Here is a 13,787-nt window from a genome sequence, read left to right as displayed (position 1 = left end):
TAGAGGTCCCTTTCAGTGTACAGAATTTTGAAGGTCAAGGTCAAAGGTCAAGGTCACTTTGGCGCAAATCAGGGGAGTCGACGAAACCCTTATTTTTTGAGTAATTTTGATCGGATCGTCTTCAAATGTCATGGGGATATAGTTCATGGTCTGGCGCTCAGCTGATTAATTTTTGGTGGCGATTGGCCTTGACCTTCATATGTTTTTTTTTGGTCTGTAATCACGTATAAATCACTCTGCAGAGCACAGTTATCATTGGAAATTTTTGTAACTTCGCATATCAGAGGGCTATAGAGGTCCCTTTCAGCGCATAAAATTTTGAAGGTCAAGGACAAAGGTCAAGGTCACTTTGTTGCAAATCAAGGGAGTCTACGAAACCCTTATTTTTTGAGTAATTTTGATCGGATCGTCTTCAAACTTCATGGGAATATAGCTCATGGTCTGGCGCTCAGATGATTAATTTTTGGTGGCGATTGGCCTTGACCTTCATGGTTAGCACCTCAGGTCAAACATATTTGACCCCAATGTCAAATTTTCAAGTTTTAGGAACCATATCGTGTAGTACCTCAAATTGAACACCTCGATGAGTGCTTTCTAGATATGTCAAGCTTGAGACATTATGACGTCATTTGGTGACATTATGAGGCAAAAGCATATTTTTCATGGTTACTCTGTAGAACGATTCTCATCGGAATCTCTCGTCGGCAGATATTCCTCAACGAGTCGCTCTTGGTGGATAGCAGCTCTGTTCACCTCAGTGTGACCTTAAAGAAGTCACACGTGGTCACCTTTTGGCAAGGTTTTTTTTATTTTTTATTTTACCAGTTTTATTTTTTTTTTCGGTTTGTCGAATTACTACGGCGAACGTAGAAATGAAAAAAGTTATAACTCCGCGTTATAATTCCACGGCGACCCATACGGCCTGTAAAAGATAGCCAAACGGCGTAGGGCCACCCTGAGGCCACCGCAGGTTTCTGTCAATTCAGAGGGCGTACGGCCGCCGTATCCTCGCCATTGAGCAAATGTGACTTAGGCCTAAGGGAACTCCAAGGGAGTGCATGGCTGAAAAATTGGTGTTTGGGTTAATTTAAACACCCCTTTTAAAGATAATTTACTCATCTCTCATCATGAAAAAACAAAAACAGGATTATCGTTGGTCAGTCCGTATTCATCCATCACGAGTATTATTCTGCCATTATATTTTGGGAGAATCAAAAATGCCTCGTCTTGGAACATGTCGAAACGGTTTCTGTTTGATATAGTTTCATACCTACGAATCTCTGCGATTTCTGATGTATATAGCGATTTGTTTGTATGAAGATCAGCGATCAGCGATGTATGCAAAGCCAGCCATTACTCATCAACTGATGTGTGTAAGCCATTGTGATACAGTCGCCAGCAGTGCAAATGACTTACTCATCCCAGCGGTTGTCATTTTTGAAAATAAAATTACAAATTGACATTCAAGACAACGTTAAGTTGATAAAGCATATAAACATGTTTCATTGTCTTCGTTAAATCTGATAAGTTTTAAATGTAATCCTCGCATCGGAGAGTTCCAGTTCCAGTTCCAGTTCCAGAGCGGGTATACAGGCTGGCAGGCACAGTTCGAGTCACTTAATAGTAGCCCGAGTTATAATCACTTTATAAATGGTAGGTGCTGTTTGAAAGCAACGAGTGGTATAGTTATCCTGCTGGAACGTGCTCTTTTCATGTACTCCATTTTGTTTAGTCCTGTACTATTGCTGGCAGAGGGGACCATCCCAGCTCCCTTCCCCCCCCCCACCTACCACTTCCCCACTTCCCAAGTCCCCCTACCAAATGCAAGTTGAACCCCTCCTTTCTCCTCAAGTACCCCTACCAAACGCAAATCCGGAACAGTCCCTTCCGCTCCCCACTTCCCCCTCCCCTCCATCCCGGAGTGTATAGCAACAAATGGTGAGGCGTCACTCTCCCCCCTTCATCGCCCACCCTCCTCGCTTCATCCTCACCTTTCCCCAACCCTCCCTTCCCATTTTCCCCAAATCTCCCCCATCCTCTCTCTGACTCACGCCCCCTCCCTCTCCGAGTGTAACGTGATGTGTGTTGAGGGGTTGTTCTCCCCCACTCCTCCTCACTCTGCCATGTCCCCTCCCCCCCCTCGCTTCTCCACCCCTCCTCGCTCCCCCTCTCAATATTATCATCAGTGAAACCAAGCTGTTATAAAGTGTGGTGGAGGCAAGGGAGGGGTATCATATGAGGAGGGAGAGGAAGGGGAGGAGCTTGAAGAGGGTGGAAGGGGGAGGGGTGGATGGGAGAAGGTGGGAGGAGGAAGGGGAAGGGGTGGGGGGGGGTTGGGAGGAGACAAAAAAAAAATGACACCTCATATGCTTGCTATGTGCCATGAAATAAATGACAACATCTGCCTTGAGATGCTCAAAGCTACCTAAAAAGTGTGCCTGTTCACCTGCAACCAAAAGCACCACACCTTTACGAAACGATAAACTCACCGAGCGATCAGTGCCAAGATCTGGCACTGCACAAAAAAATGTGGAGGGATCTGTGAGGGCGCTTCCAGAGCTGCATGTTCTTTACAAAAAAGGTCCACATCTTCAAGGCGACCCGCACGAGCCAGGGCCTTCATGCACGGCCGCAATGCGAAAACATTTGGGAATTGTCCTTGCTTCCTCATGTACTTGAACAGCTCAATGGTCTCTGTGCACACCGATGGTGTTTTTAGTGCTTTCAAGTACTGTGTTGGTGAAGATGATGAACGTTTCAACAGATCTCATCGAATGTGGCTACTCTCATGTCAAACCACATTTTAAATCAAATACAGCCAAGTAAACATAACAACAAAACTGTACAAGTTAATGTGCAATCAAAACCAGTAGTCTTGCGAGCACTACACTCTGATTTTAAATAACATAAAAAACAACCATTGTAACCCCCCCCCCCACTTTTTTTTTTTTGTATACCTTGGTCGAGGCTCGTATGAGAGCTAACACACAACTCACAGCAAGGAGGCATGAGACAAGAGGGGCGGGAGTGGAAGGGACAAAACAGTGGGGAACAGACACATTAGGTGAACTGTGGAAGGGAGAGGGATGGGGATGGGACGGGGAACATGGCGAAGAGAAGATGGACATTTCAGGGACTTTCAGGAAGGAAAGCAGGAGAAATGAAGGAAGTGGGCTTGGGTGGATTATCGGGGATAGAAAAGATCGAGGATTTGGATGGGGGAAGATAAGAGGTGGTGGTGAACAGCTGTTTTGAAAGCCTGGAGGGAAGAATGGGAAAGAATAGAGTGAGGAAGTTTATTCCAAAGGCGGGAAAAAGAGGAATGAAAGAGTGAAGATGAGCAGTGATTCGTGATTTTGGTAGTTTTACCAGAAGGGGTTGTTGGCGGACCTTGAGCGCCCTGTGGAAATGTGGTGGGGACAAATCGCAGAGAGAGCAGGGGGGCAAGGCTGGAGAGGAGTCGGTAGAAGACAGAAAGACCACCGACCAACCTGCGGTGATTGAGTGAGAGGCCCAAAGACTCAGCTTCATTGCGGGAGATGCCGATGATCTTAAATGCCCTGGTTTCGACAGCGTGAAGCCGAGAAAGGTGGGAGGCAGGAGCACCAGCCCAGAGGGGAGAGCAGTACTCCATCAGGCTACGGACAAAAGCTTTGTAAGTGGTCAGGAGCTCAAGAGGGCCGAGGAAGGACTTAGCACGACGGAGGATTCCCAGTCGGCGACTGGCTTTTGAGGCGAGGTTGGAAATGTGACTTTCCCAGGAAAGGTCATGGCAGATAGTGAGACCGAGAAGCTTGAAAGAAAAGACTTCTTCCAGAGGATTGTTGAGAAAGTGGATGGGGGGGGTTTTGTAAACGGTCCTTTCGAAGAGACATAGTGAGAGTGTGAGATTTGTCTGGATTGAAAGACATGTTCCACGTGTTGGACCAGATTGTGATTTTATCCAGATCTGCAGTGAGCGAAGAAGCTGCTGCTTGCCGGTCTGAGGGATGACAGATGGTACGGCAGAGGGTGGAGTCGTCGGCAAAGAGAAATAGAGGATTTTCCAGAGAGTCCGAGAGATCATTGATGAAAACCAGAAAAAGAACAGGGCCCAGAACGCTACCTTGAGGAACTCCAGCCTGCACAGGAAGAGGGGATGAAAGAACTCCATTTAGGGCCACACGTTGACTGCGACAGGAGAGGAAGTCTGCGAGCCATGAGTGGAGATGGCCTTGAATACCATGGGAAGAGAGTTTGGTGAGTAGGGCAGGGTGCCAGACTGTGTCAAAAGCACGTGATATGTCCAGGGATACGGCTCGGATTTCCTGTCTGGCATTGAGGACCTCCATCCATTGATGGGAGAGCAGAAGCAGCATATCCAGGGTAGAGTGACCTGGTCTGAAACCAAATTGATGATTGGAAATCAAGCCATTGGAGAAGAGGAAGGATTTCATATCTGAGGCGATGATGGATTCCATCACCTTGCTGATGATTGGGAGAAGGCTGATTGGTCTGTAGTTACAGGGATCTGTTTTTGCACCTTTTTTATGCAGGGCAGTGATGTTAGCAGATTTCCAAGCAGATGGCAGATGACCTTGGGCAAATGAGAGGGTGAATAGAACATAGAGTGGGTGAGCAAGAGCAGAAGAGCAGGCTTTGAGGACACGTGGGCTGATGCCGTCTGGACCGGTTGCAGAATCTGACTCGAGGTTTGAAAGCAAGCTCTCCACCTTGTCAGGAGAAAAGGATACAGAGTCCAGGGACAGTTGGGTGCGACTGGGTAAAGTGGGTAGAGATAGTGATGGGTTTAGGACACAAGATTTAGCTGCAAACACCGAGTTTAGACATTCAGCTTTATCACATGTGGAATCAGCAGTGCGGCCATTTGAGGTAAGGGAGGGGATGGAGGGGAACATACACCAGAAACAGATTTGATTAAACGCCACCAGGATTTTGAGGAGGGAGAGAGGTTTGAGAGTTCAGACTTGAGATGAGAAAGATGTTGTTTTCTGGCTCTCCTGAGGGTAGATACACACTTGTTCCGAGCTTTGTGGAAAGAACTGAGATTGCCCTCAGTTGGGTTTGCTTTCCATGAGGCAAAGGCAAGTTGTTTCAGGACAACTGCCTCGCCACAAGCTTCAGTAAACCAAGGGCGGGAGGAAGGGTAAGACAACTGAACACGAGAGGGGATAAATCTGTGCATGAGGGAGAGCAAGTTTCTTTGAAAGAATTCCCAGGATGAGTTGATGTTTGAGAAAGTAGTGATAGGAGACCAGTCTGTCAGTTTGATGGCTGCTCGGAGACCCTGCCAGTCGGCTTGAGTGAAATGCCAGATTCGACGGCGGTGAGGTGGTTCTCTGATAACAGCCAGAGAGATGTCCACTTTGACAAGGACGTGGTCAGAAGAACCAATTGGAGCGAAGGAAGAGCAGCAGATATTGTCAGGGAAATTTGTCAAAATCAGATCCAGAAGAGATGGAGTACCATTGGTTGGGATCCGGGTCGGGAAGTTGACCGATTGAGTCAGTCCCAATGAGTCGCAGAAAGCTTTTGCTGAGGTGCCATGGCAGGTGAGAGAGGTACCCACACCGAGCCAACTGGCGTGATGACAATTGAAGTCACCACATAAGAGGAAGAGAGAGTTTGGATGAGAAGATAGAAGATGGTCCATGTTTTCGGATAGTGAGGTGTAGATGGAGTCATCACTGTTCGGTGGACGGTACAGTACACATATAAACATGAGGTGGGAGTGGAGGGGAAGCCGAAACCAGAGGGATTCCTGGGGGTGTGGGGGAGTGAGAGCAGTGCATGGAGAGTGAGGAATAGAGTCTTTGATGAAGAGAGCAACACCTCCACCAGGACGAGGCTCAGGTCTGTCATACCGTAAGAGGGAGTAGCCAGGGAGAGATACTTGGGAGTCAGACACGTCTTGGGAGAGGAAAGTTTCTGTTAGGCAGATAATGTCCGGTTTGTCAGTGGCAACCTGTATGGAAAGATCTGAAAGGTTTGAGCGAAGGCCCCGGATATTTGAGGTCCACACTTTTAATGAAGAGGAAGGGGAGGAGGCTTTGGTTGCAAGAGGTGGAGGGGGAGGGGGAGGGTAGGACAAGGGATGAGGGGGGCAGGTAAGGAGGGTTGCTGAAGGAGTGTGGGGTATTGCAGAATAGCGAGGGGAGGGGGCCGAATGAGGAGGAGAAAAGGCTCTGTGGTGCTGGGGGAGAGGGGGACAAGAGACAAGGAAGAAGGCAGTTGAGGATTTGAGGAGGTGGAGTGAAGAGATGGAGGTGAGAGGGCAGTGGAGGGAGGCAGGTTGGTGGATGAGAGGGGGGGAAACTTAGAGAAGGAAAGAGTGAGGGGATGAAAGGTGGGAGAAAGGTGAGGGGGGGATTTTTGAGAGAGGTGAGAGGGGGGCTTGGAGGGAGAAGAGTGGGATGGTTGCTTTGAGAGTGAGAGTGAGGGGTGAGGGGGGTGAGTTGGCACTGAAGTAGGAAAAAAAGAATGTTTGATGGAAAGCGAGCATCCATGGCAAACTGTGGTTTTTAAAAGTTTTAGGTCAGAGATGCGATTTAACACAATTCTTGATGGATGCAATGAAGGCGAATTCAGAGCATGGAGAGAAGAAGCGCTGTAATAGTTGGATTTTTTAGGCAAGGAATGAAGGAGAGGTCGAAATGAGAGCAGTCTGTTAAAATAGCAGAAGAGTAGTGCATTGTGAAACAGTAAAGAGTACCACATGTGTGAGAGAGGTAGATGAAGCTTTATAAGATCGTTTTTGTAGTTAAAAATAATGTATGAGAGAGGTCAACAGATTAGGTCATGGAAGTGTAAAAAAAAAAAAAAAAAAAAAAAAAAAAAATCGAAGAAGAAGACGAGGAGGAGGTTAAGAGGAAGAAGAAGCAGAATCGGGAGAAGGTGAGCGTGTTGTTGTTGTTGTTGGGTATATATATATTGTTGTGGTTGACCAAATTCACAAACCACCATTCAGGTCCCTTAGGTGAGATATCTCGGTAAGTATATGTGTAGTTAGGCCCAAACCCGTTGTCTAGAGGGAAAAAATGTCATTCATGCGTGCTGCGACTCTTCAGGATAGCCGTTTTTCTTTTACTATCTTTATTTTGGACCAACCGCCATTATTACCACCACCAACCACGTCTCAACAGTCGTCACAACATCAACCACCCACCACAACGCCGCTTCACCACAACAGCCACGACCTTTACCGTCACACCTCGCAAGCGTCGCATCCCCACCGTTCTTGCGCCGCTTGTGGGTACCGGTATTGGACTCGTGCAGGGCGCGCACCGAACAGCGTGTACAAAACCACGGACTTTCCGCAGAAAAACGGATCAAAAACGACTCACGCCCACTTTTGTTCCGTCCAATCGGTGAGCGAGGGGCGATTTGGCCCCGCCTCCAGGGCGTTGGAGGGCGGTCGCTATATGCAAATTCATGGATCAAAAAGCATTCACGCCCACTTTTTCTCGGGCCAATGGGGAGCGAGGTGAAAGGTCAAAGGCGAAGCCACGGGGCTTATATAAGCGGCTGCGTTCGTCAGAAAAGGGTGTGCGTTGGAAAGAGTGAGTTCGGAGTTCAAGAGAGTCGTCGGTGGAGCTGGAAGGAAGTTGCGCGTTGGAACGAGCTGTGCGTTGGAACGAGTTGTCGGCGGAGCTGTGGAGAGGTGGCGGCGGCGGCGAAGACGGACGAGGGGGTGCTCGCGTCGGTGCCGGGAGCTGAAGGCGAGAGGCCGACGGCGTGACCTGGTCGAGGTGGAGACGCTCGTCGCGGGACCCGAGACAGAATAAAAATCCTCCTTTCCCCGAGCATCAGCAACCCCCTCCTGTTTCCCCCCGCGCTGAGATAGTGCGACAAAAGGGGGCCCCCTTCCCACCCCCTGCCAGACACTGTCCGCGAGGCCCGCGGAGTTGGGGCACCATCGCCACTTCGCGCCTCATCATCAGACGGGTAGGCCCGACCCGGTCTCGGCCCCAGGCCCGCCTCATCCTTGAGGGTGTTCTTTTTCTTGGTTTTGAATATGTGTTGTCGGCGCCGTCTGTGAAGTAAAATTGTATAAGTGTTGCCGTGTGCTCGCGTAGTCGGTATTAGATCTGCATTGTCGCATTTGCTTTTTGTCTTCTTTTCTATGTGCTTTTGGTGGAATTGTATATGTGTGCTTTCCGTTCATCGCGAATAAATGTGCTTTATGTTGAACTGTTTTCCCGCTTCGCTTCGTCATTTCTTTCATTGAATCCCCATCTTGCTTCACGTAAAGGGTTGGTCCTGGGCTAAGATGCCCGATAATTAATCGAACCGTCGAGGCCGACGAATAACACCGCTCGGTTATCCCGATAGTACGGAACGGGTCGCTTAAGTGGCCCGTGTCCGAAGTCGACCTGCGGCGAGGTGCGATCGCCCGGTCTTCCCTCCGTGTGGGTACTTAGGTCGGTCGAATTTGGCGAGCAACCCTATCCCACGCGGGGGCCGATTGGCTCGATCGCGGTGAGACCGAAAGGTCCACCCGTGACTGGTTCCCGGCGTTAGTCCGAGAGGGTCACGACTGGATTGTCCGTCCGGTGGGCGACGTGCCGCGATTCGAGTTACGTGGCCGTCAGCACGCCGGCGGGCGCGAATCCGCAACAATATATATATATATATATATATATATATATATATATATATATATATATATATATATATATATTTTTTTTTTTGTTGTTAATATTAATATATGAGAGAGTTCAACAGATTAGGTCATGGAAGTGTAAAAAAAATAAAAATAAAAAAAATAAATAAATAAATAAATCGAGGAAGAAGACGAGGAGGAAGTTAAGAGGAAGAAGAAGAAGCAGAATCGGGAGAAGGTGAGCGTGTTGTTGTAGGGTATTTTTTTTTTTTTTTTTTTTTGAGATAAGAAAGAGATTAGTTGGGAGAATGGGGGATGTTTGGAAAGTGGGGAGGATCAAAATTGAAGGTAATGGGGAGGATAGAAATTGAAGGTAATGGGGAGAAAAAACAAACAAACAAAAAAAAAAAACGATCGAACACCGAGTGGAACCGGTAGGCCTCAAGCCTAGGCCTAGGCCTCAAGCACCAGGTAAGAACGTCGACAAAAATACTCACAAAATAGCACGATTTTTGAAACAAAACCGAACTAGCAACACACAGTAACATGTAGGTGAGAAAATTAAACAGTTAAAACGGGACAAATAACAACCGGAAACTTAGCTTTGAGAACGTCAACAGGGAGCCCCAAAGGAGACCTCTCGCTGCTCTAAAACCGGAACCGGAAGGGGAAAACCGGAACTTACCCCCCTCTCACCCCTGAATGAGGTAAAGAAAGCAAGCTAAAGAACGCGGATAAAAAGGAGGAGTTGGGATGGCCGACTGGCGATAAAACAACCAAGAAAAGCAACCAAGGTAAGCACGTCAGCGTTTCAAACCCAACCCGAGTTCCTCAACAGCTGAACACATTCACAAGGAGCACATACGTGAGAATGCCAATGTTACACACCTCCTCATCCACCAGACCGTTTTCATCACTTATTGGTGAGTCATCAGCAACAGCGTAGCATTGGGATTCTCATAGAGAAGAACCCAAGTCAGAACCAATCAGCTCTCACCCAATCAATTGCCCCAGGTCACTACGATTTCCACAATTAACTCCCATGATTAAGTGAGAGCAGAGTCCGCACAATAGTTTTTGCTGTAGATGGGTACAAGTTGATTCCGATTTGTCTTAATGCAACATTGGCCAAGATGGCAGAGGGCAGCACAATGCTATCAGTGTGGTGAAATATGAAGTGCTGGCGATGGGAGTTGGGATGGCCGATTGGCGATGGGAGTTGGGAGTTGGGATGACTGACCGGCAATTGTAGTTGGGAGTTGGGAGTTGGGATGGCCGACTGGCGATGGGAGTTGGGAGTGCCGACTGGCGAAGGGAGATGGGAGTTATGAGTTGGAATGGCCGACTGGCGATGGGATTGGGAGTTGGGATGGCCGACTGGCGATGGGAGTTGGGAGTTGGGATAGCTGACTGGTGATGGGAGTTGGGAGTTGGGATGGCCGACTGGCGATGGGAGTTGGGAGCTGGGATGGCCGACTGGCGATGGGAGTTGGGAGTTGGGATGGCCGACTGGCGATGGGAGTTGGGAGTTGGGAGTTGGGAGTTGGGATGGCCGACTGGCGATGGGAGTTGGGAGTTGGGATGGCCGACTGGCGATGGGAGTTGGGACTTGGGAGTTGGGAGTTGGGATGGCCGACTGGCGATGGGAGTTGGGAGTTGGGAGTTGGGAGTTGGGATGGCCGACTGGCGATGGGAGTTGGGAGTTGGGAGTTGGGATGGCCGACTGGCGATGGGAGTTGGGAGTTGGGAGTTGGGATGGCCGACTGGCGATGGGAGTTGGGATGGCCGACTGGCGATGGGAGTTGGGAGTTGGGAGTTGGGATGGCCGACTGGCGATGGGAGTTGAGAGTTGGGATGGCCGACTGGCGATGGGAGTTGGGAGTTGGGAGTTGGGATGGCCGACTGGCGATGGGAGTTGGGAGTGCCGACTGGCGAAGGGAGATGGGAGTTATGAGTTGGGATGGCCGACTGGTGATGGGAGTTCTGAGATGGGACGACTGGCTGGCGGTGGGAGTTGCGAGTTGGGATGGCCGATTGGCGGTGGGAGATGTGGGTTGGGATGGCCGACTGGCATGGGAGTTGGGAGTTGTGATGGCCGACTGGCGGTGGGATTCGGGAGTTTGGGAATTGGGATGGCCGACTGGCGATGGGAGTTGGGATGGCTGACTGGCGATGGGATTGGGAGTTGGGATGGCCGACTGGCGATGGGATTGGGAGTTGGGATGGCCGACTGGCGATGGGAGTTGGGAGTTGGGATGGCTGACTGGCGATGGGAGTTGGGAGTTGGGATGGCCGACTGGCGATGGGAGTTGGGAGTTGGGATGGCCGACTGGCGATGGGAGTTGGGAGTTGGGATGGCCGACTGGCGATGGGAGTTGGGAGTTGGGAGTTGGGATGGCCGACTGGCGATGGGAGTTGGGAGTTGGGAGCTGGGATGGCCGACTGGAGTTGGGAGTTGGGAGCTGGGATGGCCGACTGGCGATGGGAGTTGGGAGTTGGGATGGCCGACTGGCGATGGGAGTTGGGAGTTGGGATGGCCGACTGGCGATGGGAGTTGGGAGTTGGGATGGCCGACTGGCGATGGGAGTTGGGAGTTGGGATGGCCGACTGGCGATGGGAGTTGGGAGTTGGGAGTTGGGAGTTGGGATGGCCGACTGGCGATGGGAGTTGGGAGTTGGGTGATGGGAGTTGGGATGGCCGACTGGCGATGGGATTGGGAGTTGGGATGGCTGACTGGCGATGGGATTAGGAGTTGGGAGTTGGGATGGCCGACTGGCGGTGGGAGTTGGGATGGCCGACTGGCGATGGGAGTTGGGAGTTGGGATGGCCGACTGGCGATGGGATTGGGAGTTGGGATGGCTGACTGGCGATGGGATTAGGAGTTGGGAGTTGGGATGGCCGACTGGTGGTGGGAGTTGGGATGGCCGACCGGTGGTGGGAGTTGGAAGTTTGGATGGCCGACTGGCGATGGGATTGGGAGTTGGGATGGCCGACTGGCGATGGGGTGAGGAGTTGGGATGGCTGACCGACGATGGGATTGGGAGTTGGGATGGCCGACTGGCAATGGGAGTTGGGAGTTGGGATGGCCGACTGGTGATGGGAATCGCAAAGCTACTTGAAAGTTGGTATAAATGTGTGAACCGCAGAGGTGATTATATTGAGAAACAGATATGTAATGTGATAAAATAAAGACTGATGTTAGTATCTGTGCATGTCTGTTTCATTTGAATATCTTTACTTGTTTTGGAGAAAAATAACAGGAGGGATTACTTTTCAATACACCCTTGTATAAATTAAAATGGCCCAGGTGAAGAAGTACTTTAAATCATCAGTCAGATAATGCTTTGTGTGTGTGTTCAGATTAGCAGTACCACCACCATCGGCAAAGTGTTTCGATAGCACCGCATTATCTCTATAATTGGACAGTGTTTCATTGGTAAATGTGCAATGTTTAACTCTAATCAATCCCCTTTGAAGCATCACTCGGGTGTGGAGTAGGCATTGAGTGGAGGAAGTCAGAAATCCAAGGATGAAGGTAGCTTTTTACACCACAGGCAGAGAGCTTGTCAAGCAAATCAGGATGACAGACTGTGTCAAATGCCCGAGATAAGTCTGGGGAGACAGTCCTGACAGCCATCGAGGGCATCTAACCGTCACTGAGAGAGGAGCAGAAGCTTGTCCAGAGTTGAGTGACTGGTCCCTGACTATCAGTTTGGATTCTGTCTCAGACTTTGAAAAGAGGAAAGATTTGATATTGGAAGGAATTCCATGACTTTGCTTGTAATCAATTGGAAGCAAATCCACCGACCTGTCGTAGATAGGGTCTCTTTTGGCACCCTTCATGTGGAGTGATGTTTTCTGACTTTCATGCACAAAGAAAGTGGCCAAAGGAGGAGAGACTGAATGGAGCAGATAGTGGGGATGCAGGAATGACAGAGCAGGATTTGAGAACCTGGGCACTGATACTATTCTGGCCTGTTGCTGAAGCAGGGTCAAGGCCAGAAAGTACTTTCTCTACTTTCTCGGGTGAGGACACAGATTCCAGAAGAAAGGGGTTATGTTGGTAAGATATGGTAAGATATGTATATTACCTTCAGCAACAGGTAAGATATGCCTGGTATTGGCTTTATGGTTAGGGTGGTGGGCTTGGAATCAAATCCAACGCGGCTGTTGAATTAATACCAGGTGCAGTTGACTCTGCCTGTCATCCTTCCATTGTCAGCAAAATGAGTACCGGCTTGCTGGTATCCTGTGTCAGAGTGGCGACCTGTCCAGGATTGTGCCCAATAGCCAAAGAGATTGCTTTGGCAGCACCAACGCTCTGCACAGAGCATGGTCCAAATGGATGGATGGATGCGGTAAGATGGGGACAGAACACGATGGGCAGAGTACACAAGATTTGGAGGCAAAAAGAGAGCTTTGGCATCATGCTTTATTGCGAGCAGAATCTGCATGACTCCCGTTTAAGGTGAGCGACGGGATAGAGGAGAATGCACCAGAGACAGGCTTGACAAGGCACCACCATGACTTGGAGAAAGGAGAATGGTTGGTGAATTCAGCCTTGAGATCTGGAAGATGGTATTTTCTGACATAGCTGCGGATGGGCACTAAGTTGTGGGGGTTACGCAATGAATGAAAGTTACCCTCATTCAAGTTAGCTTTCCAAGTCGAGAAAGCAAGCAGCTCGACTGAAACCCCCTCCCAACATGATTCAGTGTGTCAGGGTCTCCAGGGTGGATGGAAATACCGCATATGGGATGGGATAAGCTGGTGCAAAGTGTACATTTACGAACACATTTCCAGGGTGGAATCAATATCAGGTGCTGTGAAGATGGTGGCACAATCTTTTATGAGAGGGCAGATTGAAGTCTTTGCCAGTTGGCCGATGTAAACAGCTTTGTCCTGCGTCATTGAGGTAGCTCCCTTACAATAGCCAGTGAGATACAGGCTATGAGAAGAAAGTGACCAGAAGAGCCAATGGGGCAGAAGAACCAGAGAGACTTGTTAACAGATTTAAAGGGTTTCTGTTGGTATTGTGTGAACCCCATTAATCGTACAATTAGGCTCAGTTCAACCATTTAGGAGGTTCGGCGAACAGGTGGGTAAATATGCTCAACCTGTCTGGTCATCCAACGCCACAATCATAAAAGCTCTGGTTTCAGGGCTTTGTAAACTGTTGCCTGGA

General features: G+C 49.5%; 1 protein-coding gene across 2 annotated transcripts in view; it reads right to left on the bottom strand.

Moving 5' to 3' along the window:
• Window positions 1-13,787, bottom strand: part of LRPPRC (leucine rich pentatricopeptide repeat containing) — a 171,564-nt gene that overhangs the window by 37,734 nt on the left and 120,043 nt on the right. For both annotated transcript variants that reach the window (XM_085890292.1, XM_085890290.1), the window contains exon 32: window positions 2,490-2,694. In XM_085890292.1, the coding sequence (XP_085746418.1) occupies window positions 2,490-2,694 (205 nt within the window). The remainder of the gene's footprint in view (window positions 1-2,489; window positions 2,695-13,787) is intronic.

Source organism: Eptatretus burgeri, chromosome 7 (assembly GCF_056783735.1).
Source record: "Eptatretus burgeri isolate ZD-2024b chromosome 7, Ebu_testis_v1, whole genome shotgun sequence".
In the NCBI taxonomy this organism is placed as follows: Eukaryota; Metazoa; Chordata; class Myxini; order Myxiniformes; family Myxinidae; genus Eptatretus; species Eptatretus burgeri.
Note: the sequence above shows the minus strand (reverse complement) of the source record. Positions and strands in the feature narration are given on the sequence as shown.